Genomic DNA, 26688 nt, shown 5'->3' with positions numbered 1-26688 from the left:
AATTAATTAAATTACGGCTAATTTAATATTATTCATAAACCTACAATAAAAAACGCTTAACTTGTGTTAATATATGAACGTAAAATTAACTGGCAGCAATTGCGTGGTTGCATATGTGCCCTATTTGAAACAATTGAGATAAATTACAACTAAAAACTAGATATAACTTGACTATAGTAAATACTCCATTTTAAATTTTATATAATATATAATAATTGTATTTAAATTTAATACTTTTAGTATATCAAAGATTATTTTATTAGTTTAATACGATGATTGATTACAAAAATTATTAGATTATTAGATATCTTTATTAGTACATTTTCAAAAGAATTATATAAAATATCTCGTTATTAATTTAAATAATCGAACAAGACACTTTGTGTAAAATATATAATTAAGCTAGTATATTTTTTCCGCTTATTAACTTACTAAAAACTTATTTTATACAATGTATAACACGCAATTTTTTTCAAACTAGTTGAAATAACTTAAAATAATGGTTATAATTATTAAAAACACCGTATATTTAAAATTCTCATAATGGTTCAATATTCGAAAGTTATCCAAAAACATGTGTAATAAAAAAATTAATAATGTAATGTTTCGTGTAACGTGCCAGTTTACAAACACCACTTCTAGCCAGTTTTATTACAAGCAATCGGAAATGAAACGTCTACTTTGACACAATCTTGTTACGAGTTGGAAACGGAGTGGGCAAAAAAGAGCCATCAAACTCACCCAGATTACTCGGGATAATTTCTTATGAACGTACCTGGAAACAAAGTTGGAACATTAAAGAATTCGTTTTTAACAAAATTAATTGCTTTATAAATGTAGCTTCCTGGACTAGAACAATTGTAGTAGAAAATAAAAATCTTCCCACAGATCTCTCTCTCTCTGTCTCTGAGAAACTGCTTCCGTTTCGATGCTATTAAATTATTACATTACTTTTCGGCTCATGTTCAAGGACTCAAAAAAAATAAAATAAATACCAGATTATGGACTGAATCAGTGTGTTGATGGTACATAAATTTTGGTCACCAGATAACTCGTTTTCGGAATAATTTCGCATAAACAATTACGTTCGTGTTAAAAATATAAATCGTTCAGAAATGTAAGCGTAAGTCAGTTGACCACGTTATGATGTCACTTATGTTAATAGTACATAATTAAGATCATCTAGGAATAGCAATAAAAGTGTTTTTGGACCGAGGTTCCATGTCACAACACTATTAGTATTAATATTAGGAATTTTTTTTTTACGAAGACCTTTTATTAACAAATTTTACGTGCTGACTAATAGTGCTTTTGTATAAATCGTTTGGTCAATTCGAATGCAATATCAAATGTTCAAGGACGTTTATGATAAATAAACCGACGGCAAAAATTGAGGAGTATCAAATTTAAATTTATCTTTTTATATCAATATTTAATGATGTAATTAAGTTGAGAATATATATAAAAAAACTATAAATTTAGACTCGTTACTTAAAGGCTACTCGCTACTTCTGTGTTCCAGTGAGTGTTATTCAAAGCAATTCAAAATAAGACGCTCATATTTTAGTAGAAACCAGGGTTTTTCTTGTAGGTCTGGGGTCAAACGAACCCCCACCCACTAACCATCTTCCCTCACAGTCCTTGAACTAATTTCAGTCCCATTTCCTCCAGATTGTCTTTAATTTTACCCATTTTCTTTCAAATTTTCAGAATTTAGACAAATTTTTTCGTAGCTATCACTTAACCAGTTTCTCTATATTTTGATGAAAGTAATAATTGCTATAATTATGATCAATACTGTATGCATTAATTAAGCTTTTATTTAGTATATGTGCTAAAAATGTTACTGAACAATTATTTATTGTTGAACTAAAAAGGACAGAAATCCATTAAATATTGTATGAAAAATTTTACAAATGTAACTCAGTCACTTTTCTTCCAATTGAAACTAATTACAGTATCGGACAAAATTAGATCTACTTTCCTTTTGTTTAAATACTAAACAATAAATAATAAAACACATATATAAATTATGTTATTTATTGGCGAAACATGTCACGTTAACGATGACATAAAAAAAAAATAAAACTAGACAGACAATTAACAATTTTTATCACGATACAATTAGAACAACTCCTAATAAAAATTAAAAAAATTAAATCCAACATAAATGGCATAATATTTAATATTTCGTCCATAATCCTTTATTGGCTATAACATTTACACAACACTTTGGCATATACGATATTTGACTGAAAATTATTTCCTCGTCAATATTGTTCCAAAAATTATTGATTTCAAACAAATTTGCTTTATTTGTTATGCAATCTGCTGAATTAAGGTCGAGGTATTGAGCTGGCTACTTTAGAACATGATTTATTTATAATATTTAAGATAATCGCTCTAATTTTGTCCGATACTGTAGGTACCGTTGATGACTTACTCAGTTTTCTAACGAAATGTTATTCATCTAGATTGAACTTTCGTTTATTCTGGATGACTCATTAAGTAAAACGATAAACCAAAAATTAACCAAATTATCTAGATCAATGGACTACAAATAAAACTTACAAGTACATAAAGATTCTAAATGTTTGCTATGAACTAAGATAATTGATTGATTCAGATTCACCGATCATTAATTATGTACAGGTTGCATTTATAATTCCATCATTAATATTTATTGTAAAAATCCTGTTCTTATTCATAAAAAAAAATAAAAGAATGTTGTTAGACAATTTCAGGTGACCTATTTCGTAATATTCAAATTAACATTAGTTGCAAGATTTGGCTATAACCTTGCCTCGTTTTGTTCTACATACATGTTCCATCGAAAACGATTACTCTAATAGAACAATAGATAAATTCAGTATTGGTGACAACACTAGTTTTATTGCAGAGTAACCACGAGACAACAATGCTTTGTCGGAACGAACAATTAACAATATGGTACACGAAAGTACACTTAAATCAACAAATTATTTTTTTATTTTTACCATTTTGTGCACGTATATCGTCGACGATCCGAAATGATCGGGGGGATTTTTGCAACGTGTGTATTGCATCCTTCAAAAACAATTGGGAGCTTTATGAGTGTCTAAATTGGGGGCAATTTGAAGGCAATTTAAGCACAAACTGTGTCGGAATTGTATCCCGCAGATCTGCTAATCAAACAGTTTACGGGCAGTACACATGCAATAAATATATTCCGCATAAAAGTGATTCATTAATTTTAATCGGACGATCGCGAGCTGCGATTGGTACGAAATTGATTTTAATTCGAAAAAAGCCAATTTAGCATAAAAACAGGCCGCCGTCACAGATAAATTTTACATGTGCATTTGATAAGAGCCGCGTGTTGCCAAGGAAAATGGAAAACACGTATACACCTTATAAACAATTTACGCCATTAGTCGACCTACCGTTAAATCCCTACATCGCAAGTAAATAAACAATTACACATTAAAACATTGCATTACATTTTGCTTACTTATAATAATTTCAAACGGAGTAGCAACAATCTCGTGCGAATCAACGGTAATGCCCATTCGGCATGAATGTTCGCGTGAGCGTCATTTTTAATTGTTCTATCGCTCACGTGGTGCTTTAGTTAAATTAAATTTTCGACGGGATTTATAATAATTTGTAATGCCGCCAGATTACTTGTCCCTGACGTGCAATGACTGGCACGACAATCTACAAGCAGATTACGTTGGGTCGTTACAGAAAATTTGTTTTGTTTAATGTACCGCAAATAACTAAATTTTGTCACAGCACTCGATGTTCTTTTTTCTGTGCATATTTAATACAAGGTAATTTTTTCACACAAAATTGTATTTTACTACTATGTAATTTTTTAATTTAAAGTTGTCCCAGAAAATATAAATACATATATTTAAGAAAATATAATAAAAATGAACCATTTTGAAATATTACTAACACTGCATAACCGCCTAAATATATAAACCTAATTTGGTACAGTTGAAGATACTTAAATTTTTATTATTTTTTAAAAATATTTATGTCTAGTATATAAATATACAGAAAAATATAGTTAAACTGTTAAGAGTTTAAGAATGCTATAATAATTATGATATTTATTTACAACACAACACAAACAATATAAAACTATAATTAACAAGATAAAACGCGATCCCGAAATTAACTCTAGTTACCTAAGTGATTACATGTTGTTTAATGCACTGTATATCGTTCCATTTTCTAAATAATTTAATTAATTAACACATGTGAAACATATAAAAATTAGACCAAAAAAACTTAATTTTTTTGTACAAAATTTTACTTTCAAATTAGAAATAAGCAAATACCTATAATCAAAATTCAATTTTTTATCGGGGGAAGTTATGTTAGAGAAAGAAATTACTATGAGAAATCGAAAAAAAAAAATACCGAACCGAAAATAATATTTTAAACAAACTTAGTTTGAAAACTCGAATTAATATTAAAAAGAGGGGTTCTTAATTATGATTTCAAAATTATTATTTCTTGTAAAGTATTTATTATTTAAGATATTTGAAAATTTAAATTGGAATTCCCCTTTGAGATTTCAAGGTTGTCCCCTTTAATCTAGAATGAGTATATTTTAATTAAGGGTATTTTTTAAAATGTAGTTGCTACTGGACATGAAAGCTTCAAATTTCTAAAATTATTATTTATAAAATATATTAATCTGTAAAATATATTTATAACTTTTTTAATTTAAAATTTTTATACCAAATTTGACATTTTGTAAAATTTTTTAGTATTTCAGAAAATGTAAAAAATATCTAAATTGGTGTGGTGGAAATTTAAAATAGAATTAAAATGGGAGACTTCAAAGTTGCCCCCTCCACTGTAGAATGAATAAATTAATATTATATTAATAGTATTTTTTAAAATGTACTTATTATTGGACATATTTGAAAGCTCCATGTCTCAAAAAAGTCACTATGTATACAATATATTAATCTACACAATAGATTTTTACCTTTTTTTTTAATTAAAAATTTTTATACCAAAATTTTAGATTTTGTTTGATATTTTGTAATATTTTTTAATATCCCAGAAAATTTAAAAAATACCTAAATTTCGTGTTGAATGAGTAAATTTTAATTATGGGTATTTTTTAATATACTTATTCTGAACATGATGGATTCACGTCTAAAAATCACTCTGAATAAAACATATTAATTATAAAATATATTCATATCTTCTTTATAATTCAAAATTTTTATACCAAAATTTTAGATTCTGTTTGACATTTTGTAATATTTTTTAATATCTGAGGAAATGTAAAAATACCTAAATTTCTTGTGGTAAAAAATAAAAAAAAAAATAAAATTAAAGTTCCTATTTGAGATTTTAAAATTACTGGATATATCTGAAAGTTTCTCGTCTCAAAAATAAAATATATTTGTATAACTATTTTTTTTAATGCATAAAACTTTTTGTAACATTTTTAATATCAAAAAAAAATGCAAAAAATAATGAAAAAATGTGTGAGATAAAAATTAAAAAAAAAAAACAAAATTCTTGTTGATTTTATAAATAAATAATAAACTGTTATTTATACTTTATTTAAAAAATTCAAAGCTGATTTAATTGGACATTTTAATTTTTTTTATGTATATTTTATTGTAATCTCGACTTATTTTTGTCAGTGTTTAGTAGCACTTTCTCTTTAAAGAAAAAACAGAACCTATACCTCTTAAAACAAACAACAACAAGGTGAAATTTAATTTAGGGCCTCTCAACTATTATTCAATAGAACGCTTATGTAAATAATTAATTAGAATCTTTACGCCTAGGAAGTGTAAATAATAAAATTCGAAGTGCTTTGCAAATAGTCTTGGACGTGGACTTATTATTGTTTGTACAGCAACAGAACATTATAAAACTTTTATGGTAAATTAATTTCGTAACATTATGACATTATGAGTGTCCATTTCAAATCATTAACGACGCAAAAATAAATCAAACTTTATGATCCTTTTTTAAAACAATAAAATAAAAACTACAAAGATAATTTTCCAGAGTTGTTATTTAGAAATAAAACTAAAGTTTAAGCGACATTTAATGTATGCCTGAAAGGAAACTATCCGTAGGAAATGTCGCTGGGAAATATACATTTTTCACGTGGTCGTTTCTCTCGCAGGCCCCCAACCTATACTTACACGCCAGTCCGTAAAACCATAAAACAATACACGAACACAGAGAACCTTTGTAGGTGAACGTCTCGACAATGAAAAGGCAGATCCCACTAATTATTTTATGATTGCACAGTACACGCCAAACAAAAACCGACCTAATGCAATTCCAGGTGCAATACGAACGGATGAATATTCAATATTTGAAATTGTCTGTTTGTGGGCACGGGAAATTGCGAAATTACCCATTTAAAACCGTCCGGCGGTAGGCAGCCATAAAAATGAAACGCGTACGCGAAACTGGAAGCCGATTTATTTGGCGGCACACACTCGCTCGGTTTATTAGACGGATTAAACGGGTAAGTCGGTAGTAAATCAAACTAATCTCTAAAGTGCCGTACACGATATGCATTCGTAATTTCACCGGAAATGCAAGCCGCGAATGTTGTTGAGCCGGCAACAATATTTTTTTTCTCATCAGATCGTAAACAATAATTATGCAGAAATATTACGCACAATGCAACATTAACAATAAGTATGTTGCGGCATTAGTTTCCATTACAGCTCTTCTGAATTGTTATGTGATAAACATTAATAGCATGTGTGTGGTCATCTATACAAATGTTAAATAACATTTTTCTGAGCCTTTATTAAGCACTCCTACAACAAATAGGAAAATTATAAATAGAAATAAAAGAAATATTTTAATTCAAAGTTTCTTCTTTTAATTTACTCTCAAAAGTATTATTAGTATATTTTCAAAAAATATGTAATACCATAAATTATTTATTACCATTACGATTACAAACCTATCTTCTATATACAGGATGTCATTTAACTAACTGCGATTTAACCAAACTTACCTTATTCAAAAATTAAGTGAAATATGAGTGTCAAATTTAAGATTTTATTTTCGATTTTATTAAATAACTTCTATATAAATGAATCTTTCTGAGCAATTTTTTTGTTACAAAAGCTAAATTATTATCACTATTTTGTTATTAACTAAAGGAAATACCCCGTACGACATTTATACGTATTTTATAACAGTCGTAACATTTTTATTTTTCGAAATACATAATTTTTTATAAAAATATTGTTTGTTCAGTCGTTCGACTAGAAAAAGGTACAACCTTATAAATATATTTTGGCGTGATCATTTTGGAGAATATTTTAAAATGAGTTTTTATCTCGAAAAGTCAAATTTTTATCATTATTTTGATGTAGCTTGAAATGGATACCTTTTACACTTCCTTTAAAACCATAACTTCCTTGTTTCTTGAAATATCTTAATATTCTATAAAAATATTGTTTGTTAAATTTTTTTAAGAAAAAAGATAACTTACAAACATCTCTCAGAGTGACTATTTTCGAGATATTTGTAATTAAAATATTCGATTTAACGAGTTAAAATTATACATTTTTACAAATTTCTTAGTTGACTATTATTTTCTGTCATTCAAGTTTATCAGAAAATGAATATTTGTCTAGCAATTTTGTTGTTAGAAAGTCGATTTAGTGAAAATATTACAACAACGCACAATTTTCAACTGCTACATCGAATTTTAAATGTATTTTAAGTAATAAGAAAAATTGTATAATCTATTTATCAAAAACACGGTTATATCTTTTAGTCAAAAATATTCTATTAAATCTTAAATTATATTATAATAATTATTAATAATTTAATCCATACATGGAACAAAATATTTTTACCCAAAATTGATTGTTTAATTGAAATATCTTTATCAAAAGAAATAAAAACTAGAAACAACTGGATAAATTATCAAATATAAATTTCATCTGTAAATAATTGACTACAAAAATTTATGGACCACATCTTGTAAAAAATATTCAACAATAATTTATATTATTGATATTCGTAGATGACACAAAATTATATTGTTTAATTGAAGACAACATATTTTGACCAACACAGAGAAATAATTGTTTAAACCATCACATATAAATTTTACTTCTTAAAATCTGACGAGCATCATTAGTAATATTTTTACCTTAAATATATTTTAAACGTTAAGAAATACATACATATTTTTTAGACCTCGCTGTATATAATATGTGCAATATAATAATATATATTATTTATTATGTTTAGAAACTTCACCTATTTTCAGCCATAAATAATTGAAAAATTGAGTTTTAGAGAGCACTTTAAAGAGTATTTTTTGATCGAGTAAAAAAAATGATCATTTCTTAGAGAAAAATTAATTTTAAATTTGAAAAGGAGCCGATCTTTGAAGCCGAAATTTTATTTTTTCCCCAAAAAAGGCAGCATATTTAAAAAAAAAAAAAACAATTTTTTATGAATTTTTGAAAATTTAATTATAAAATTTAACGTTTTATATCAAAAAATCAATATTTTTTCATATTTTTTTATTAAATGTTCTATTTTTAGACGTGATGGAGTCTTGGTCAATACAAACAAAAATTTTAAATTTGAACAATACTGATTTTTGAGGTTTTTTCCTGAAAGTTCAACAAAATAGAATATTTTCAAAAAAAAAAGAAATAGAAAAATTTTTTAAATTTTCAAAAATTCCTAAAAATTTGAAAAATTACGTTAATCGTATATTTTTTTTAATTTTAAAGTTAATTTTTATCTAGGAAATCTTAATTTTTTTTACTCGATCAAAATATATACTATAATGTGCCGAAAAAACAATATGAAAAAATGTTAAGGTGGACTCACGAATCTAAACAATTACCGACACAAAATTATATTGTTGAATTGACAAGCATAAAGAAACAATTCGTTAAACTCATCTGTTTCTTAAAATCTGACAAACATCATTAATAATATGTGTTAAATTTTATATAATAATTTATATTATTCACTATATATTTTTTGTCAAACATAGAAAATAAATTTTTAATATTTGAGCTTATAAAATCTGTCATCTTCATCTTTTTATAAAGAATCATTAAAAACAATACTATTTACTTTAAATACACTTTAATGGAAAAAATTATACGACGATATTTTTATTTATTTATTATAAAAATAATGTTTCTTAATTCTTTTAAATTATTATAATATATTATTGGATCCACATAAAACAACACATTACCATTGAGAATATTATTTTTCCTCACGCACGTAGAACTAATTCGATAAATCATGAAACACACAAATCTTAAAATATCCCATTGTGTTTTGGTCTCTTTCGGCCAACATTCACAAAATCAATAAATTTAATTGGATATAAATTTATTAGACAGAATCAATAGTCGAATAGTGGCAACCGACCGATCGGCCACTCACGGCCACGACTAAATTACAGTCGGACTCTGACAGCCAGAAGTCCATCACATCACGCTCGTCTAATTTTAAAGCAATAATATGTATAATTATATTATTAATATGTATACAGCTACTGAATTCACTCAGATTTTTTTCAATGATGAATTACGACTCGAATCGTGGATACACGCAATAAAATAAACCAGTATTTTCCATTCTGGTTGCATTTCCTGCACTGTTAAATTACGGGTTACGATAATAAAAAAAAAACCGTAGGTGACCGACTATTCAAATTTCGACTGATTTAATGTGCTTAATATTTGTTTACTAAATCACTTTTAAGTGCAATGACTCAAGTTTTAACGACCGCATAAAACCGGCGGGCCAAATTACTCGCGACGTTATGAATAGGCACAATTCTTCAGCCAATCAACTCCTTTAGTACTGATTGCGATTATTATTGCTCTCAATGATGTTTAACTCGGCTCGTGTCGTTGTAATCACCGCGGCGATTTGTTTTAATTATTATTACGTATGGGCCTGTGCATCGACTGTCCAATTTCGACCGACCTCGTTGGATGATTAATTATTTGGATTTTAATTAATTTTTTTTGTGTTCAGCGCGCATAAAGGATGCTGGAATGTGATTATATGGTATAATTCGAGCCAAGTAAACAGAATGTTTGTGGCAATAAATTTATGAATCAAACAGAGATAAGAACGTTTTGATGTGACTTGTCAACGCTTTTTTTATAATACACCATGAATTTTTTCTTATAAAAACATAATGATTTATTAACAATGACTTTGGATGCCTTTATCTAGCTCCTCCTTTGAACTTAACTGCTCAGAAAAAGTCTATAGAAATTTTCAGTTGTCTTGATAAGATTAAGAGTCAAAAGTAGAGCAACTATAAAATAAAACAACCTTACATACATTTGGCCTCCTTTTATTTAGTATTTAGTAGGATATCCATTATTTTTAATAACTTTTAAACACCTTTTTTCATCGAGTAGTTTTTCAATCTAATCATTCGTTATTTTTTCCCACTGATTTTGAACATTTTAATTTGACAGTTTTTTTGCATGGAGTTTTCGAACAATTTCATCCTAAAGGTTTTCAATTGGATTGAGGTCTGGGCTTTGTGCTGGCCAAGACATTACAAGTACTCCTTGAGGAGCGAACTATTCTTTAACTAACTTGAACGTGCGTTTTGGATGGTTATCGTGCTGGAAGGTCCACTTTAAACTCTTGTTATCTTCGGCCAATGGAAGCATATGATTCTCCAGAATGTCACGATAAACGAAACGATGGATTATCCCATTTATCTTAACCAGTGGGCCCATGGCAAACCCAGAAATACGTCCTCCACTGTACTTTCCAATAGGTCTTGTATACTTGTGATTATACCATTCATTAATTGGTTTTCTCATCCATGATATGCCATCAGATTTGAATAATTGGAACTGACTTTCATCGGAAAACAAAATTGTTTTCCATTGTCCATCAGTCTGCTTTATTTTATGCAGAAATGAAGGGTTTCTTTGCTAATTTTCTACCATCGAGACCAGCTTCTTTTAGTCTTCGTTTTATGGTACTCACCGACACACTGACTGAAAAAAGAGTTGTGACCAGCAAGCATTTTTATTTTTCTGTCCACGGCTTAGTCTTCAGCGTTTTCTACCACTTTTGGGAACTCCTTCCAGTGAATTTCTTCTGTTAAAATTGGGAATCGTCTTCGAAATGTTCGATTTGTTTAAATTTAAATTGGCTGCAATTTTACTCTGCTTTTCACCATTCCGGAACTTATCCACAATTTGTTGTTTAATTTGTATCGATAACTGGATACCTCTAGATATTTTTAACATTTAAATAAATTATAAAATCAAATATACGGTTTAGTTGCTTTACTTATGAACCCTGCTCAAAATAAAAAGTTATATAAAAACTATGTAAATAAACATATCCATATATAAAGGGAGGTACGAAATGTTTAGACACTTAATAATTATAAAATTAATTTAAATTAAGAATAGTTCTTTTAATAAAATGATTACGTCTTTTAATTTGTTGCTGTACATATGAGCAATAGTGTATATCAAATTAGAATGCTCCTCAATTGCCCACTTGCATCAACAACTTCAAATTCAGCCCATCAACATGTTAACACATGATAAAATATGAGAAAAGTTCCGATTAATTATTCAAACCTTACAATATGCGACATTAATAACCATGACTCCAATCCAGCACGTGCGGCTTATTAGCGCCTCAAAAGGAAACCAATAAAAAAAATAAACGATCTAAGGTGATTAATCGCGGAATAGTAAAGAGCATCTTCAATTTGCCCGTGTCCAAGAGAGTGACGACCGTCCATCAAGATGGTACGGCCTATAATTTTCTAGGAGCCCGTGGCCGGATAGCGTCTACCCAATAAGGAAACACCCTGCAGTTATGCAGATCACGGTTGTACGCGTGAAAACGTCACAAGTGGTACCTTTGGCGTTGCGCCGGCCACTTCCAGCACAATAACCTTTGGTCCGAGACGATAATCGAAAATTGTCGTGTCGATACAGGCACTTGGTGCTAATTTGACGTTCGTCGTACCACGCATAAGGACGACGGTGAAGGTTACACGTTGATTCGCACGTAATTCGAGTTTGATGTGTTCGGGATGAAAGTGACAGCAAATGTGTCTTCATTTCATCAATTTTAATTGATTCGTTCGTTTATTTATGCGGTAGTCATTCAATTGCTGCTTTTGCCTAGACATATGGAAATGTTTAAACGCCGACCATATTTGGAGCGAAAGAAATTGAAGGAGCTTCTCATATTCCCAACGTACTTATTACACAGATCAATCATAATCTCGACAGTTTTCTCAAAATAAAAACAGATTAGTCATTATTTGCCATTCATACGCACGCAAGCGTTATCTTGATGGATCAATCCACACATGCTGCATCTGTGCTTCGTTACAGTTTTTACTGATGAAGGCATTTTGCAGTGGATGAAGACCATAAAAACCATCATCAATACCTGCTATTCGTAGCACAGCACGGTCCGCACTGTCCAAGGCAAGAACGGATAGTGGTTGTTCCCTGGTCCATTCTTGCAACGTCGGATCCTTGTCAAACTCCATGCTTCAGTTCATCGTCTGTCCCTGGAAAAAAAATGCAAACAATGTTGTAAACCAAATTGAAACATAAGTGATGATTAAGTGATGTAAGAGCACTTGAACGACCGATAGAGGCTCGTGGGCAGGCTGAGAATTACAGGGTAAAACGATGGAAGAAGTCAACGGCATAGATACGGATCAATTCAGCCTTAAGTGAAACTATAAGTGTGGAATATAAATCGCCACGCCGTGAACTACAATAGATCTTAATATTAATAACAATGCCCATGTAGTAAACATAAAATTAATAATCGATGCGTATTCACGATTGTATTCCACACAAGGAATGCCTTAATGATCTTGAACCTGCTCTATTCAATAACAGTGTTTTCAACATAGTTGTACGCTTCCAGACATTGTGATAAATTGTATTTATTCTAATACAACGATACGATCTATTTTCTAGGTGGCATAAATAAATCGGGCATCCGTACGATTCCTGATGCGACAATGCTTTCTTATTTTGCACCGGCTATATTTGGATGCTATTCATCCAGCTGGGCGACACGTTCCAATCAAGCAAAACGATTCCAAGAGTTATTTTTACCCTAAAGTGCACATTGACAAAGGAACAAACGGGTGAACTTCTCAAAGACAATACTTTTAACCAGATAGAAGAGACATCAATTCGCCAATGTTTTAACTAATTGAAAATAAATCTCTTAAACAGATTAATGGCCCATTATTTAAGTTAAAACGCTGTTCTATTTTTAAAAAAATTTTGCAAGGTCTGAGTTATGACTGTATATGCAAATTCAAATACAAACAAGCATTTCATTATTATAGACAGTGGTAGTTATCTATTATCATTACGGTTTTTGTTTATCTGTTGCATATTGAAAGGGACCGTTCAACTTTTATCTTGTTTTCGCTTACGTGTGTTTAAAACAATGTTTTCCAAATATTTGGGTCGATAAATTACCGTACATGTGAAAACATTGGAGGAGTTTACTTTTCTTGCGTTATTAAAATTGTTATGGAGATAAACTGGTCCTAAAATCATAAGTTACCACGGAGTTCTGCTAAGTTTGTTTATAATTCTTTTTGAATTTATTCGCGGATGTTTTAAAAATAGACGAGTTTCAATAAAACGTGCTTAAGCAAATGGAACGTGGAAAAATTATAAGGATGGAGGAAACGGTCGAATTACTTTGAAAACAACATGACTTTTCACAGTATTTTTCCTGTGTACAAAAAATGAGATAAATTTTAGAATTCTGAATCATTTTATTTGATATCTTGTAAAACATATATCCATTAAATCAATGACATTAAATAAATATTCCATATTTAATGATGACAAACAGATACATATTTTTAATCATTGAGAAGATGGCGATAAACGAATTTTTATCAAATGTTTACACAAACTATTGTACATCATATTTGTTTATACAAGGTGTTTCTAAAATGGATGGCCAAAATTTGGGGCCAGCTAAAACACGTCTAATAATGAAAGACAATCTAAAAATCATTCATCTCTCAAATTTTAACCAACTATTTAAGAAACACCTCGTATAACTGGAAATTTATATACTACTATTTGTAGATAACAATTTGTTGCAATTTGCAATGTTGACTTTTAAATACATTAAACTTAAACTTATTCAATATTTATTTGTGTGTTTCATTTATATATTTAACTGCGTGCATAATTGGACTAATTAATTTCTATGACTTAATAGTAATAATAAAAACACATTTAAATAAAATATGTACATATAAGAGTTACCTTGATCTTAATGATTTTCTTATTATATCTAATTGATTAAGACGTGTAATTGTTACACAAACCAGGAACTGTTAAGAACCATTACATTTTCTTACCCAGCACCATAAATACATCAATACCATATTAAGCAAGTATCTATTAACCGACGGGATTACGTTTTTTAATCCGGGATCCGCTGATTTTGTCATCAATCAAGACCACAATGAAATATCCCATAGAAAGCGTATCCTTTTGAATTTAGCAACTTTTAGTTTGGCTAATAGAAAACAGGTAGCGGAATTTATTAAACATTATTTAACCATGAAGAAAAATTCGTAACATGGATTAGCAACTGGTACATACTTTATCGATGATTGGTTTCGCCATGCTCTGTTAAAATGCAAATGAAGCAATGACTATTTAGTACTTACAGGTGTAGATAGCCACTTGAATAAATTATTAACTATCGACTTAACCATAAAACTTGATCCCACCCAAAAAGAAAACTAACAATCGATAGAGTAAATATTTGAAGATGGGGCATTTTATGGACGATAAAAGGGTGCAGTAATGTTCATTAATGCAACAAAAACGAGATCCGATGACATGTGCAAATAACCGAAGGAAAATATGTGTTTGTTTTAGGTAAGACGATGACAATCAATTCAAGAATGTCAAGAGGAAGTTACAGATGGGGAAAACATGTGACTGCCGTTATTAAACTGAGTATCCGGGATAATTTGCAATCTCATACCTCGGGAATGTGATCCTTTCTTGCGTATTTCAATCCACGTTTCGATTGGCAATTAAAATTTGTATAAAAATATACAATCTATCGCCGGCTCTAGATTTAATACGACCACAAACATGCCAATCCAAATACATGACGTTACTTCAGAGGCGCCGCTCTTAAAATCGATATCCTCTTGGATACACATCTCTAAGTACACTTACATGTGAAGGCATTATTAATTTGGAATAAGCTTCTTATGAAATTAAGTGTATATCTTGCCCAACTTAACATATGACTGTGATGTTAGAACTGTTATTCTACCACATATTTTTCTTAACGAGCAACTTTTAACATTAAATATTAATAAAAAATAAAGTGAAAAAGCATAAACATGCGATAATTTCAAAATCGATATGCTGTGGACATGACTGCGTAGTGAAAAGATCAAATTACCCAACAATAAATGGGTTATTCCAAGCTTCGTATAACGTATTATAACGGATAACGACAATAAATCTGAAAAAAAAAATGATCTGTGTGATAAATCACATAAAGTACCTATAATTAAGGCCGGAGAATAATTAAAATGAAAAATTTTTCTCATCACAATAATAATACCTCTTTGAATAAAACCGTGATTTTCCAGCAAACATCTATATCAAACAAAAAAAAAAACTCTTTCAGATATTCAAAGGCATCTAATTATAACACATTAGAAAAACACTTCATCCATAGTATCATTATTTATCTGTTGGATTCTGCCTTAATTAATACAAACGTGCTGACGTCCAACCATAATGAGCTGCCACTGGGAACTGATGTCGAATTAAGACGATAGTAATTTCATTTTCTGCTAATAGCCAAGTAAAACTGCCGCCTGTCAATGCGTTAATCAGGTAATAGGAATAATCCAACTGGTTTTGCTCTCGAACTCGCCATTAGAATGACTAACTAGTTTTTTTTCTTATGTGTGGAATATTATTATTATTGACGAGTTCAGATATCATTTCCTACGTACGCCGAAGACCGCAAAGTTTTGTGAATAACCCGCGGACATCCGACTCAACTAGTGCCAGTTGTGTCCGACGCAAGGCATTGAATGACGGTTTATCTTAATCACGTCTCTACACAATTAACCTCTTAGGAGGCATTCATTTATTATTTAGCCTGTGGTCAAACCTGACCTGTCGCAATTTGTTTTCGTTAGACACTTGTACATGTAAATAAAACTTCATGATTCATGTGTTAGCACGTGGTGAAATATACCTAGGAAATGATGGTTTGAAATTTGAAAACTGTATTTTAATTATGGTATCTGTGATGTTTAATGACTAATCACCATTAGAGTTTAGGTTTTACATACTTAAAAGAAACAATTATATAATCTTGTTGTTAGCTATATTTGAGTTCTAACAAAAACAATTCTTAATATATTTTGTATTAACTTCTTGGTCTCCAGTTCAAGTTCAAATTGCTCCTCCAACTAGTTTGACAAGGAAAGTACAATTGGACATTCAATATTGAATGGGTGATCAACAGAGTCTTGTAAATTATTGGCAAGCAGGATTTCCAACTTTTACAAAGTGGGTACTACCTCCAAAGATTGGAAGAGACCTTGCTTAATTCTATTTAGCAGGTCCTTCACTGTGTATTCACCAATTATTCTTGCATGTTCATTAGAGACGTCTCCTTTGTGCTACACCACTTGCTCTGAATGAAATAACTATCACTAATTGCCTGGTCTTACTCCATATGTAAAAGATGATGACAAATCACAAACTATGAATCGTGGTACACAAGTTTACTAGATCCTGTTTCGCTAGAAAACGTGAGTTACAGCACGCTTTTTAATGAAACAGGATCTTGTCAACATGTACCGCGATCCATATTTTGTAATTTCAAAATATCCGTTATATATGGAATGAGAACAGACCCTTACAGATAGCTACAGCACCCGGACAAGTAATATTGTAAACCAGTATACTGGATAGTTAATTTCTACATTCTATACAGCAGGTTCTTCAGTATTTCCTTGTCAATTGTGAATTATTCCGGCATAGTTATTGGTGAAGTTTTTCCCAGACATACTCCGGATGAAGTGACTGTTCATAAGTACCTGTTCTTAGTCATGTATCACGGATGGTTCCAATTCGCTGATTATGAAAAGAGGTACCAGAGTTTGCCAGACCTTGTTTTCTTCTGTAAACGTTAGTTACAACACCACGATTTTCAATGAAACTAAATCTGGAAAACTTGTACCACGTTCCATAACTTGATATTTGAAAATATCCGCTACAGATGGTGAGAACAGACACTTACAGGACAATTACTCACCCTGAGCAAGTAATATTATAAGCCACTATACAGGTCTATTAATTTCCTCATTGTATCCAGCAAGTTCTTCAATATTTCTTTATCAATTGTGAAGTTTCTGGCATAGTTATTAGCGATGTCTTTCCCAGAAATTACTTACTCCGGATGAAGGTATTGTTTGTAAATACCTGGTCCTAGGCAAGTATCACGGATGGTTTCAAATCGCTGATTATGAAAAGAGGTCCTTGAGTTTGCCAAACCTTGATACTCTGAAAAACGTCAATTACAACAACACGATTTTCTATGAAGAAAAATTTGGCAAACTTGTACCACGTTCCATAACTTGCCATATGAAATCCGCTGCATTTAGTGAGAACAGACAATTACTCCACCGGAGCAAGTGATACTGTAAATCAGTATAGAGGCCTGTTTCAATGTCCTGATTCTATTCAGCAAGTTCTTCAGTATTCCTTTACCAACTGTGACGCACATTATTTGAGTAACAACACATTTTTGAACGAAACGGGATCTGGAAAACATATTTGCTTCATGAATTATGCTTTATAGATGAAATGACAGTGAGCACTTACTGACAGTAGTCCTTTAAAACCTTCAAAATCATAAATTTCATCTAATATCGAATTTTGAGGACTATGGCTGAGCAACTTCAGTACTGTTTCGGCCACTGTATAGAGAAAATGTTAAGAATTTCTGTTACTGGAACTGCAATACGAGATATTAAGGCTGTTTAGAAAACAAGGCGTTTGTCATACCTGCATCGAAGCGATCGTGGTTGAAGAGCTTCTTATGGGCGTAATTCTTGGCTCATCCATCTAACTCAATACAATTTTTGAGGACCGTTGTTCACTTGGTAAAACATCATGTGAACAAAAAATGCTTGTCGGCGAATGATTTAATAGTTGTCAAGGTAACATTCATTCTTTTTTAATCTCCATACACCCTTGATTAGTTCGTTCAATTTTTATTTACTATAAATCTATAAAAAATATAGATTACATAAATCATATATAACTTCCTGTGAAATACTAGACTCGGCTTTTTCGAATAAATATTGCACAACAGGAAAAGATAAAATTTAAAAATGTCACTTTTAGATAATTTATATATTCTGATATGGGCACATTAGCAAACAATATTGGATGAACGGAAAACTTGATCATAAAAACAGGACCAACAGGATCTAATAGTTGTTGCTAGTAAATATATAAAACATATTTGTACAACTTAGGACGTTTTATTTGCTCTGAATGAATGACCACCTAATTAACATTAATTTGTTTTTTTACTATTTAATACTGATTAATTATATCATATTTCAATTTATAATACATGCACAATCAATACAATTGAAAGGAACAATACAATAGCATTTATGTGACTATAATCAACGAAAATTAATGAAATCTGAAATATATGAGACGTCTTTAGTTTCTAAAAGTATAATAATAGTTACCTTGACAACATCAAATCATTAATTGCCAAAAAATTTTGAACGACATAAATTTTTACAAAATGGACAACGATTACGAAGAGTTATATAGATGGGTAGATGAGCAAGCAATTTCGCGACCTAAGAAGCGACTCAATCGCGACTTCGCCGATGCAGGTATGAATGAGCGAACTCCTGACATATCAAACATCCTTAATGTCTTGTATTGCAGTCCCGGTAGCGCAAATTTTAAAGACCTACTTTCCTAAAATGGTGGAGATGCACAACTACAGTCCTCAGAACTCGGTGCAGATGAAAATGATGAACTGGAAAGTTTTGAACAAGAAGGTTTTAACGAAAATTGGACTCCCTTTAAGCAATGACACAATAGAGAATCTAGCCAACGCTACGCCTGGTACCATTAACAGATTGTTGATGGATATCAAAAAGAAAATTGACCTGGCCAATCCAAACTTGCAAAAAGGCGGCAGTGACTCACAACTTAATACAGAGGAAGATGTTATTTTTGAAACGGAAAGCGAAGAGTTTTCTGATGATGCCACTCTCTCTACGGATTCCAGTGATGATAGAGGTACTCTCTTTAAATTATTACTTTTTTCCTTATACTTTATTCTAACATGAATGTCATTAGACGAAGAATGTGGCACTATAATTTTGATGATGGACACTGATGTGGACAAGATGAACGAAGATCTCATCATGATCAGTGAACAAGCATATCATAAAATGAAGAAGGAGGCGAAGGATTTGGATAACGAAATTGAAAAATTAAAAAACAAAGTAAAACAAGCCTCCATTAACGGTTATATTGAAAAAATCATGATAAATTTTTTCAGAAACAACATTTACAGAAGCTCATTGCAGTCAAAGATGACAGAATAAAACATTTGAATCGCCAACTGGAGTTCGTGAACGCCCAAACAGACATGACAACTGCATCGAGTTATTTTCCACCATTGTCTCCGGAAATTTCTCCGAAATCGACACCAGAACACTCTCCGATACGTACACCGACACAATCACCAGAATCGACGCCACTATCGACACCAAAATCGACACCAAAATCGACACCAAAATTAACTCCAAACACATCCCCCAAAACGACACCATACCCAACTCCTTCGACATCCAAGGAGACTATTTCGAAATTATCCGTACCGAAAACGACACCTGAGGAAAGGTCGCCACCAACGACTCCGGAATCGACGCCCAGAACGTCACCCATGTCAACACCATCAGTGACTCCGAAAACGGTAAAGAAATTCTCACCGACAATAATGAAGGCACCGAGGAAGAATCTGTCGCGAAAGAAGTTGCTGCTGTAAATGTCCCGAACTCAATATTTTTATATAATTCTTTACATAATTTTCTTAAATTGACTTTAAAAAAATAAATTTCATTTCTGGTTCGAAACATTATTTTTTAAATTATTGGTAAATAATAAAGTCAAAATTTAAAAAGAATTTTATGATTTTTGAAAACGATTCTAGTGAATATCTAATTTTTTATTCGGAACACATCTTCACATTTTATAAAATTTTTTTGATAGTTACTAACTTTTCTTATAATGAATATGTAAAAAAATCATCATTACAATGAAATTGTTGTATAACTCGATTTTACTTAAATAAATGGTGGTAAATGTTGTACACTCTTTATTTAGGTTAATTAGTTAATTAATTTGTTTTAAATTTTTTTATGAAAATTAATGATAAAATAAAACATCACGCAGATTATGGATAGAAAATTAAATTCAATAATAAGTAAATTTGTATTATTAATTTTTAGCAAAACTCACAAACAATAAAGAAAATATATACAAATAATATTTTATGATTTAAAAAATTCTTCATGATTTTTTTTATTTAAAATACATGTACAATAGTGGACATTATCTTAGTAACTTTTTAAAATGTTAAATACTTTAACCATAAGTATATTATTTAATCTGAATTATTAAAATAATATAAGTTTCATATAGTTATTATAAAAACTAATATATTCTTACTTTATAAAATGTTACATATATTTTTCTGTATTAAATTGGATATAAATATAGCAACTTTAATTTTGAATGGGATTTCCAATGATTAAAATTGTTATTTGTTGACAAATAATAAAGTCACAACTTAAAATGAATTTTATGATTTTTAGAAAAGTTTCTAGTGAAATATATAATTTTTGATTCGAAACATATCTTTCTGTTTCTAGAAGTTTTTTGGTAGTAAATCATTAATTTATATCAAAAATTTTCTAATGACTTCTAATTGATCATTGATAAATAGAACAGTAATAACATTTTACTTACAATGAATATTAAAAAAAAATAATTGCAATAAAATTATTTATAATTTAGGTATAATTAATTCATCATATTTTTAAAAAATTAATTATGAAGTAAAATATTTTTTCATTTTAAGCGTCACGCAGATTATAAAATATTACACATATTATTCTGTATTATGCTTGACATAAATATAGCAACCTTAATTTTGAAAGGGATTTTCAATGATTAAATTTGTGTTATTTATTTCAACGTTAACATTTTGTATAATATCTTTTTTGTTTTATAATTTTGGCCAATCCCATGACATAGACTGGATCAAGTCTATATTCCTTCTACCTCTTAATTTGCTGTGATGAATTTATTTAAATCTGTGAAATTTTTATGTCTAATTCTCCCTGTTTGCTTTGGTGCTTTAACCATTCCGCCACAATTTGATTTGGATTTGTGTTTGTGTGTTTGGAATCGTTTTCATTTCTTCAATATATAGAAGCAAATTATTGTTTAATATATCCCCAAAGTTTCATTGTGGGTTCTTCTGTAGTTTTGTCCCTATACAATGTTTAACATACACAGAATCTACTCCACTATTCTATGGTCTAGTAAATGTGATCCTAAGCAGGGTTTTTCTTAGGTCTGGGATCAAACAAACTCCCATCTACTAACCATTTTCTCACAGTCCTTGAACTAATTTCAGCAAGTTCCAATTCTTCCAGATTGGTTTTAATTTCAGTTGGTGATGGGATTGAATTGTTTTTTGATGTTCGAATTATCCAGTTATAGATTTTCTTTCATGTTTTTCGATCTCACACATTTTTTTTCGTAGATACCACTTGGCCAGTTGCTCTTAATTTTGTGATATTACGGGAAACGATTAATTTATTTAGACGTAAACTATTAGACATCTCTTCTTGTTTCTCTTGGTCTTGGTAACGCTGAATTATAATTTTTCTTACAATTTTACTTCGACCAATGACTAAATAACTAGATCTCTGTTAAGTAATCAATTTAAATTTACAAAGAGCAATGAAAGACCAGTAAAAAGTTGCTATAATTTTATCCATTGAAAATAAGAAAGGTGTGCAATTTTTTAAAGAATGAAATTAGATTGACAGTTTCATAGTAGACACAACAATAACAGAAAATACAATAACTATTCTAGGTATTCAATTCAAGTAGTACAGCTCATATTTTTAATATATTTTAATAAGATTCTATAATTATGGCCACCACTGTAAGTGGCAAAAATTTTCAAAGAAATTTTTAAAAGTAACTGATTCATTTATAATGAAAATAGAGAGTTTCAACATTTTATAATGAAATAAACTTTATAAACATTTTCTTTAATTCATATTATAAATATAAACCTAAAATTTTTTAATGGTACTAATAAAATATTGTTATTTCTTTATTAATACAAAATGTGACTTTAATTATTGATAAATAAATAATTAAAATATGTCTACAAATGACATTTTGCAATGACTGACTATTAAAAAATAATTAAATAATTGCAATAAAATTACTTTTGTTTCAAACATAACATTTCTTATACATAAATGACGGATATTTACATTGCTGAGTGACATTTTAGAATGAATATTAAAAAAATAATTGTAATAAAATTGTTATATGTATACATAAATAAATGATGGTAAAAGGTTAATTAACTAATTAATTTATATCGAAGATTTGTTAATATATTTAGATATTTTTACTTAAACCAACTAAGTTTAAATATTTGAAATAAATCTAAAAAGTTTTTGGTAAATTTTCACATGAAAAATGACTATTATGTAAATAGTGACGTTACACAAATTTTTAGGGGGTAACTAACTTTATAATAATAAAATAATACACAATAAAAGTAAATTTAATTTTAAATGCAAATAGTATTGAAATACAAAAAATCATTAACACGTTTTAAATGTTCGTCCATTTAAGGTTTTTTAATTTAGTATATTTAAAATGTCAAACAAGTATTAAAATGAGAAAAGAACCTTTTCCTACAACAAAACGTGAAATGTTTTATTCGAATGTTATGTTTATAAAAATCGTTATCACAATTTAGATAAAGATTCTCTCGACAGGCAAAATTATCTATTTAATGATAGATTTATCTTGGTGAAAATTGTGTAATAAATATAAATTTGCTCACATTTAATTACGGTACACATACGAATTAAATTTCGTTACAATTCGAAGACATTCCGATTCTGTTCCGATAAGACTCGAAAATCGAATGTCGTCCAAACATGTAAATATAACCCCAGATTCTAAACATAAACAATTTTCGACATGTTTGCGTCGATCATTCACTTGCTCGAACAAACCCAACAAAAACCGTTTCACCACTGATAAGCGGTAACAGTGTTATAGGTCAGAAAAAACAGATTGGCAATACAGCGACATTTAGCCGCGTTATTAATAACGCTCGCACCGAAACTGAATGAAATCGGCGCAGATTTAAAATTAGCCACGAAAAGATGCACATGATTCACACGCCAAACGAAAAAACTAATAAAAACAGTGCGTCGTGTCGTTTGTGTGGAAAAATTCCGGTTTTTGGATACTTACACGCATCAACGTTGGCCGTGACACTGGCAGAACGACATAGCCCCTCTTTTCGAAAAATCCCACCGAAAAACCGCAGTGTAAACAAAACGTCGGATCGCGGCACTTTCGATTCGGACGAGCGACAAAAAAAAAATGCACCGGCCGTCACGTACGGAAGATGCGACGACGTCCAGAACCACACGCCGAGCAGCAAACTGACGACGACGGCGGAAACTGCGGCCGCAGAGGGTTGTCGAAACGAACGCACACAGGGGTGAATCACTCGGCACCGTTTTGGAGGTTAGGAATAAAAATCAATAAGCGAAACTGGCACATTGGCATCGTCCGGCGTTGTCCAAGCGTTCCGATCGTCTCGTGCTTCTCGTGCGTTCGGCTCGGTACTCGAATTTGTTTGTTTCATTCACCGGTACCGATTTTTTTTGGTCGGCATTCGACGGTCCGATCGGCAAGTTCAATTGTTTATGAGTGGCGGAGCGGTGTCGGACGCATAGCCCACTGCGTTAGAGCAAGACTGGCGAGTTGCATGCGATGTTGCCGCGCGCCGGAACGACAGTCCTACCACCGCGATAAACCAGTTGACACCGTCCATCGGGAGGGAGTACGGTTTTGTTTGTTTCGTTTGGCTCATGGTGTTCTTTCGGCGGGGTTGTTTTCGCTTCGGTGGGGTGTCATAAGTTAATTTATAATTCATGTGCGAAATAAAATATTCCGAGATACAGTTTTTCCGCTGATATGTCGTAAAATATCGTAGAGGGGTCTTATAAAATTTATTCAGTGCTTAATTTTCCAGAAGAAATATTTCTAAGGGCAATAGTTTCCGAGAAAAGTTGTGCAATAGTATAGTTAAGTCTACTGATAAAATCAAGCTTGTAGTAGTAATAAAATAAATAAAATATTTATCAACTAATAATCTTACACCTGATTTTTTATAATAATTTTAATTACGTCATATAGAAACAAATCTCCAATTATCATTATTACTATTAAATGTTACAAAATATTACACATAAGTAAAGTAATTAGATTAAAAAACATTTTATAAGCTTAAAACATACAATATCCTGTTACGATTAAAAAAATTTTCTTATCACCTTAAAAGGTATGACGTAAAATATCACAATTATAATATATTCCAGTTTTTATCATACAAAATTACTAAAGGATGGTACAAAATTATTTGTTATTTTGACAGACAAAAAAAACTAAAAATATTTACATAAGACTTATATTTGATTATTAAATTAATTCATATGATTGATATTATTAATAAAGTAGATTATTTAACCTTACCTGGATGTACTATTAATCAAAATTATTTGTAATATTAAATTTATAAAATTAATTATTATTTATTAATTAGTAATTAAGTCATAAGGTTTTTGAATTTTAATAATAAAAAATTAACATACATACAAATAATTCTCTAGTCAATTTTATTTGAGATTATCTTTCTTTTGGTATCACGTGGGATATTGAGTTTATGTATTAAAAAAATATATGTTGTAAACTACTGATTTTTCGTTAATATAATACAATTTATTTACTGCTTAATCTAGTAAAATAAATTAATCCAATAATTTTTAATTAATTAATTTATTTAATAAAATATATCATTATATATTATCCCTCTAGCTTGAATGGCAAATAATTATAAAAGTTTTTATTTTTAAATTTAATGTCTATAAGTAATAATGTAAATTTATTGGATAAAATTCCAATAAAATTATTATTCCAATTCCTTAATTTGTACATTCAACACTTTTTAATGAATAATTTTAAATTTTTCTGTCATTAAAATTTGAAAATACGTATGAAAATGAAATAAATGAATTAAGAAAATACAGTGTAACTGAGTAAACTTAAACCTAAAATACTCATGTACAGAAGATAAAACATAATATTTTTTATCACATTCAAAAAATCTATTAATATAGTTATTATTAAAATTAATCTAGTCTATTGAATTTATCCTTATCTCTATTTTGTTATCACATCTAGGACATCCTAAGTTTATGTATGTGAAATTTATTTTTCGTGAACATGTTGTAAACTACTGATTTTTTATTAAATCTTTATATAATTTATTTATTACTTAATTTAGCATAATAAATGTTCTAAAAAAATAACACCAATAGTTTTTGTGATATTATTAAATGAAAGATATTATTATATATTATTCCTCTCGTTTGAATGACAAATATAGTCAAATTATAAAATTAAATTTTATTTTTAAATTTAATATATGGATATTACCTATAGAGGTAATAATGTAAAGTTATTGAATACAAATTCTATTAAAAAAAGTTTATTTGTATATTCAACACTTTGAAAAAAAAAGAATATTTATTTGTAATATATAATATTAAATTTTTCTCTCATTAAATTTTGATCTGTTAATATAATTACTATTAAAATTAATCCAGTCTATTGAATTTGAGATTACCTTTATTTTGTATCATAACTGGAACATTAAAAATTTATGTATGTGAAAAAATATTATTGAAATTTGTTTTTTTTTGAACATCCTGAACTACTGAATTTTTATTAAAATAAGAATTTATACAATTTATTTATAGCTTAATTCTGTGCGATACATGTTCTAAAAGAAAAAATAGGACCAATAGTTTCTGAGATATTATTAAATAAAATATATCCCTTTAGCTTGAGTAACAAATATAATCAAAGTATAAAATTAATTTTTATTTTTATATATATATTATCAATCTAGTCTATTTGATTTAAGATTATTTTTATTTTGTTATCCCGTCTAGAACATCCATGTATGTGAAAAAATATTATTGAAATTTGTTTTTCGTGAACTTTTATTAAAATAAATTATTATAAAATTTATTTACTGCTTAATTCTGCACAATAAATGTTTTTAAGTTCTATATCTATAAATAATAATATAAATTTTTATATAAAATTCTAATAACAAAAGTTATTATTCATTATTCCAAAATCTTAATTTGTCTAATATATTCAACATTTTGAGAAATAAAGAACATTTATT

The 26688-nt window shown here is 29.4% G+C and overlaps 2 protein-coding genes across 3 annotated transcripts in view; one reads left to right on the top strand and one right to left on the bottom strand.

Moving 5' to 3' along the window:
• The window catches only part of LOC109604573 (microtubule-actin cross-linking factor 1), a 166803-nt gene extending 142649 nt beyond the window's left edge, over positions 1 to 24154 (bottom strand). For both annotated transcript variants that reach the window (XM_049961785.1, XM_049961788.1), the window contains exons 1-2: positions 23676 to 24154; positions 12448 to 12571 (exon numbers count right to left, since the gene is read on the bottom strand). In XM_049961785.1, coding sequence (XP_049817742.1) covers positions 12448 to 12550 — 103 coding nt within the window. In that variant the 5' untranslated portion in view covers positions 12551 to 12571; positions 23676 to 24154. The remainder of the gene's footprint in view (positions 1 to 12447; positions 12572 to 23675) is intronic.
• Positions 18853 to 20227, top strand: LOC109604581 (sperm flagellar protein 1). The gene is made up of 4 exons (XM_020021124.2): positions 18853 to 18970; positions 19026 to 19385; positions 19446 to 19594; positions 19651 to 20227. Exons 1-4 carry the CDS (start codon positions 18877 to 18879, stop codon positions 20137 to 20139), a joined length of 1092 nt encoding a protein of 363 aa, XP_019876683.2. The 5' UTR covers positions 18853 to 18876; the 3' UTR covers positions 20140 to 20227.
• Positions 24155 to 26688: the final 2534 nt, after the last annotated feature.

Source organism: Aethina tumida, chromosome 1 (assembly GCF_024364675.1).
Source record: "Aethina tumida isolate Nest 87 chromosome 1, icAetTumi1.1, whole genome shotgun sequence".
NCBI classification, from domain to species: domain Eukaryota; kingdom Metazoa; phylum Arthropoda; class Insecta; order Coleoptera; family Nitidulidae; genus Aethina; species Aethina tumida.
Note: the sequence above shows the minus strand (reverse complement) of the source record. Positions and strands in the feature narration are given on the sequence as shown.